This window comes from Gymnoscopelus braueri, assembly GCF_963280865.1.
Source record: "Gymnoscopelus braueri genome assembly, chromosome: 13".
NCBI lineage: Eukaryota > Metazoa > Chordata > Actinopteri > Myctophiformes > Myctophidae > Gymnoscopelus > Gymnoscopelus braueri.
Window position 1 is genome coordinate 38,003,764 of NC_137615.1, and position 6,000 is coordinate 38,009,763.

The window sequence follows — 6,000 nt, forward strand, 5'->3', positions numbered from 1 at the left end:
GTTTAGATTTTGGTCAGTGGTGCTGAATGTTGGAGACCTGGAGGACATTATTAAGGTAAGATACTCCAGAGAATCAAGATCCTAAACATGCAAAAGGGGTTGGAGAAGATGGAAACAGAGGGGGAAAAGGACATGATGAAGAATAATGAGATTAAGATAGAGAACAAGGTCTTCCTGAAAATGGAAAAGGGATTGGAGGAAGTAGTGGAAGCAGGAAAGAGTGGGAGGAAACACCAGTCTGTTCTTAAAACTCCCAAGGGAACAAGAGACTACATCCCCTCGCAGATGGCCATCAGAGAGAAGGTGCTAAACACCATTATTGGCTGTTTCAAACGTCACGGTGCTGAGACCATTGACACACCTGTATTTGAACTAAAAGAGACATTGACAGGCAAGTATGGCGAGGACGCTAAGCTGATATACGACCTCAAGGACCAAGGTGGAGAGCTGTTGTCTCTCAGATATGACCTCACTGTGCCCTTTGCCCGCTACCTGGCCATGTACAAAGTCACCAACATTAAGCGCTACCAAATAGGCAAGGTCTATCGCCGTGACAACCCAGGCCCGGGCCGCTACAGGGAATTCTACCAATGTGATTTTGACATTGCAGGAAAGTATGATAATATGATCCCCGATGCTGAATGCCTGAAGATCATCTACGAAATCCTCAGCGAGCTGGACCTGGGAGACTTCTGCATCAAGGTCAATGACAGACGTATTCTGGAGGGAATGTTTGACATGTGCGGTGTTCCGAAAGACAAGTTTTGCACCATCTGTTCGTCAGTAGACAAAATGGACAAAATGTCTTGGCCAGACGTTAAAAATGAGATAATGGAGAAGGGCGTATCGGAGGAGGTGGCTGAGCAGATATATGTGCAAATGAAGAAGGGTGGTATCGACCTAGTAGAGCTCCTGCTTAAAGACACGAAGATGTGTGAGAACGACCAGATTTGTGCTGGCCTCACCGACATGAAGGAGCTCTTCAACTACCTGCAGATCTTCCAGGTCACAGACAAGGTGCTGTTTGATCTCAGCCTAGCCAGAGGTCTGGACTACTACACAGGTGTAATTTATGAGGCTGTGTTGATCCAGGCGGGTGCGGTGGCCCAAGAGATTACCGCGAGCATGGGCAGTGTGGCTGGAGGTGGACGGTATGACAACCTGGTGGACAGGATTTCCCCCAAGGATAGGAAGGTGCCGTGTGTCGGGGTCAGCATTGGCATGGAGAGGATCTTCTCTATCATTGAGGCCAAGGGTAACAACGTGCGTACCACAGAGGTGCAGGTCATGGTGGTCTCAGCACAGAAGAACTTACTAGAGGAGAGACTCCGACTGACGGCCGAGCTCTGGACTGCTGGCATCAAGGCAGAGACAGAGTACAAAAGGAACCCCAAATACCTGAACCAGGTGCAGTACTGTGTGCGCTCAGAAATCCCCCTGGTAGCCATCCTGGGAGAACAGGAACTGAAAGACGGAGTGGTCAAACTCTGCACTGTTGTCACCAAAGAGGAGGCAGAGGCTTGTGGATCAAAAGGTAATCTAATAAAAGAGGCTTATGTATCAAGAGGTGATTTAATAAAAGAGATCAGGAGAAGGACCTCAGAGGCCTGTTCATTCTGCTCTACCCAGCAAAAAAGCATACAAAATTAAATGACTAATGTAAGTAAGACCACACCGACTGATTAATCCATGATTCTGGGCATTATTTCTGTACTGTCCATCTCACATGAGGTGAGACAGTTGAGAATTCTCAGCCTCCTGGTCTAACTTTTCAAACTTGAAGTCCTTTAAGTAGAGGCTGTTTTCAAAGTTGTGTGATAGAAACGTAATATGTAATAACTACTGACTAAAGGTGATTTTTTTTTTGGGAGTGGTTCCCAGATATACAATATATATAATATGGCAATTTATTGCTAACAAGCACCGTGGAAGGCTTTTGGACCAGAAGATGGCAGACTTGCCAGAGGAGAGAGTGTTGCCTGATAAAGATCCTGATAAAGTTCATTTTTATAGATATGGAGTTGACTATTTTGGCCCCATTGAAGCTTAAAGTCATAAAAGAGATGGAGTGCTTTGTACCTGTCTGACCAGTCAGATGCACTTGGATGCGAAAAAAATAAAAAGGAAAACAGGAGGGCCCCATTTTCTTAACCACTTATACTTCTTTGTGTGACAAATAGAAAAAATATCAGATCTCATTGTGAACTTGTTATTTTTCAATACAAATTTGGGCCAAATAGGGATGTGGTAAATGTTTTAGTTAAATTGTATTACCAAACATAATGACATATCACACAGTCTGCATGCATTTCCCCAAAGGAAATGCATGTATTTAATTCAGTCTGACCAGAAGCAGGGATAAAACATCCCCACCGGTAATCAAAATGACAGCGGTCACTGTCAACATTTCACACTAAACATTAACTTGGTTCTGCATATAGTTGATAAGAACTACATTGAAATCAATTATCAGCATGTCAGTGATTTTGTAGTGTTATTACAACTGCCTCTTACCGCCTTTAACTCCCAGTGTACAACAGAGGGAGCCAGAGGTTAAGAGAAGAGAAATGACTCAGGGTCAGGGTAGAAGACAGGGTTAAGCAATTAAGCAATTAAAAAAGGGATTGGCTTTCATCCCCTCTTTTTTTTAAAACATTTTTGGTGTTATTGCCAGACCCAAGGGGTCGGGCTTACATGAGGCTTTGTACCTGTTTCGTCCATACATGGGCAGGGGCCATTTGTCCTCCGGCCCCAGCCAAAAAAAAGTGTTACATACTAGGACTTCATTCTGGGTCTGGCAGAACCAGGTCTCCTGGTCTTGTTTTTATGTTATGTTGATGAATTGAATATATAGGACCTCAATGGAAACAATTCCACTTGGACCTTTTTGTGTAAATCCTTTTAGACCAAGTGTATGACTGTTCTCTGTATGACTGTACTCGTGTATGACTGTACTCGTGCTGTTTGCATTTCTGTTTAATAAAATAATCAATCAATCAATCAATCAATCAATCAATCAAAGCACAGGTTAGCAAGAGGGAGTGTGTGTGTGTGTGTGTGTGTGTGTGTGTGTGTGTGTGTGTGTGTGTGTGTGTGCGTGCATGCGTGCGTGCGTGCGTTTGTATTACTATACTTGAAAAATGTCTGGTATAGCATATATATCTAGTATATTTATGAGAATAGATTGTCCTGATCCTCATAAGGAAAATTGTTGTTTTATGGTTAAAAAGATTTTGAGAGATATGTTTACGGTTAGAAAAATATTCAGGTTGGGGTTAGGCTTATGATTAGACATTTAGAAGTTAGGTTTAGGGGTTGGAATTAGAGTAAAACATGATTTATACATAGTTACGCAACTATGTGTGTCAGTGTCATACACCGGAAAACTGCCGATCTACAAGCTCACAGAGCTGGGCTTGTAGATCTGCTTCAGGCTTATGGTTAAAAATGGCATTTGAAAAAAGAATGTCATTCACAAAATCCCTGTCTCAAAATGCTGATGTCTATTAGTTTAGTAATACCTGTGTGTGTGCGTGCGTGTGTGTGTGTGCGTGTGTGTGTGCGTGCGTGCGTGCGTGCGTGCGCAACACATTTCTTGTGCATGCTGCCAGTAGGCCAAGGAAGCACCCCCACACGTGTTGTGTTCAAGTTTTATATATTTTTTGAAATATTTAACTTTAATTTAAAATAATGGTAGTGAATGGGGTTCAGATTGAGTAGAAACCTTGCCCAAATTTGGAGTAATACGTCATGGATGACTGACATGTCTATGTATATCCTGTATTTTAAAATTAAAATACAAAAACAATATTAATTAGATGGCGGATGTCACATACTGGTAACATGACATCCAAGATCCCCATAGGAGTTATTGGACTCCGGTCTTGTTGCTTCACGAACACTTTTAATTTGATCCCTAATAAAATCACTGACTGGGAAAAAATGTGCTTGGCCCCTAGTTACACCTATACTGCATGAACAAGAAAATGTAAATACTGGAAATTGTCAGAAAGTATAACATCTCAAATGAATATCTGGGTAATCCATTGATTATTCATGCAAATATATAGGTCAAGACTGGCATCAATAATAAATACTGCATACATCTGCTGTAAGCTTTATGTATACTTTATGTAGATACATTAATGTACAACATGACCAATAGCTTTTACAGAGAATATAAAAGTTAATGTAGCTATAACCCATATAAGGGCAATAGAAGGTAATATTTTACCCTAACGTTAAGGGTCTTCACTTTTATTTTACAATCAAATAGAAAACTACTGGTTTAGACCTTATCAGTCAGAGATATAACTTCCGACATCAGTGAAACTTTAACCATTATTATCATCAACATTTCTATTATTACCAACATTATATTCATCATCCTCGACATTGTGGCCATCGTTGACATTTCAACATCATTATCATCATCAACATTGATATATGGATTTAGAAAATTGTCCATCGTGGTAAAAAAAACACTTTGTGGAATCCAGAAGTGTGTGTGTGTGTGTGTGTGTGTGTGTGTGTGTGTGTGTGTGTGTGTGTGTGTGTGTGTGTGTGTGTGAGTGAACAGGCACTCGGGGGGGGGGGCAGTCCCTACCCACCACCACGGAAGTTGTGGGTTTGAATCCACCGTGGTGCATCCGGCTTTGTTGAGCGTCTACACCAGGGGTGTCAAACTCGTTTCGGGGTAAGGGCCACATTGAAGCGCCACGTTTCGAGCTTGTAGATCTGCTACTTTTGATGCTTTTGAATCCTGAAAAGTAACAGTTTTGGTCGGTTTCCACCCGACAGAGACGACGATGTACTGCAGACCTGTATAACATATGCACTGCAGATCTGTAAAACATATATACAGATCTATAAACACATGCCTGTAGCAGGATTGGCTATAAAAAGAAATACTATATTTCTTTATATGAAATGAAATGAGAGTTAAATGTAGGTTAGGGGTTTAAGCAGCTTTAATGTAATCCGGTTGATCAGTCACACTGATCAATCTGATATAGCAACGTATGTTGCTATATCAAACGTTATTTTTGTACGGGTCCATTTGGTTCCATTTGTACAGAGTTACAGAACTGTAAGGGTCCATTTGGTTCCATTTGTACACTCAGAGTTACAGACCTGTAAGGGTCCATTTGGTTCCATTTGTACAGAGTTACAAACCTGTAAGGGTCCATTTGGTTCCATTTATACAGAGTTACAGACCTGTAAGGGTCCATTTGGTTCCATTTGTACAGAGTTACAGATCTGCAAGGGAAAACGTTTGAGACTGTGCTAACACAAAGCTTCATGTATCTGTTCCGTTGTGTTGTGTTCCAGAGCGCTGTGGAACGATGAAGGTGTGGCTGGTGGTCTTCCTCCTGGTGCTGACGGAGGAGGTGGTGAAGGTTTGTAATGACCAATATGACAATACTAGAATGTGTAATATTTCATATGTTTATCGTTGCTGTCGGGCAGAAACCTCATATCTCGTTTTTTGTGTGAATTAACGTCTTACTTGATCATAGTACAGCGTCACACAAAAGCATCAGAAGTAGCAGATCCGCAAGCAAGGCGCATTTTGAGCATGTGGATCTGCTACTTTTGATGCGTTTGAATTTGAATCCTGAAAAGTAACAGCTCTGGACATATGAGGTTTCCACCCGACAGAGACAATAATATGCAATTATGCCTTATTGAAAATCATGAACTCGGTTCCATGTAAATCATGGAACCGAGTTGACAATCAATGTGATGATTCCTGTTCATTTCCCCAGCGCTTCATTTGATTGGCTGATTTCATATTTGATTGATTGCAGTCGAGCCAATCATATCAAGCTATGTGGAAATGAACCGGAACAGGAAATGGCAGCTTCTGGAAACCTGCAGTGCCTATTATACACTTGACAGTTAACTATGATTTTTGCATCTACTGTACCTGGTCTAAAGTGGGAACAAAGTCTTATTAATGTTAACAAATCCTTTATTATGCATTTATTAACAGTTAAC

General features: G+C 41.4%; 1 protein-coding gene across 1 annotated transcript; it reads left to right on the forward strand.

Moving 5' to 3' along the window:
• Positions 1 to 270: 270 nt before the first annotated feature.
• On the forward strand, positions 271 to 5,780 carry LOC308099559 (histidine--tRNA ligase, cytoplasmic-like; the record flags this gene model as incomplete). The annotated part of the gene is made up of 3 exons (XM_080448296.1): positions 271 to 1,534; positions 5,332 to 5,399; positions 5,769 to 5,780. The coding sequence occupies exons 1-3, from the start codon at positions 286 to 288 to the stop codon at positions 5,778 to 5,780; spliced, it is 1,329 nt and encodes a 442-aa protein (XP_080304422.1). The 5' UTR covers positions 271 to 285.
• Positions 5,781 to 6,000: the final 220 nt, after the last annotated feature.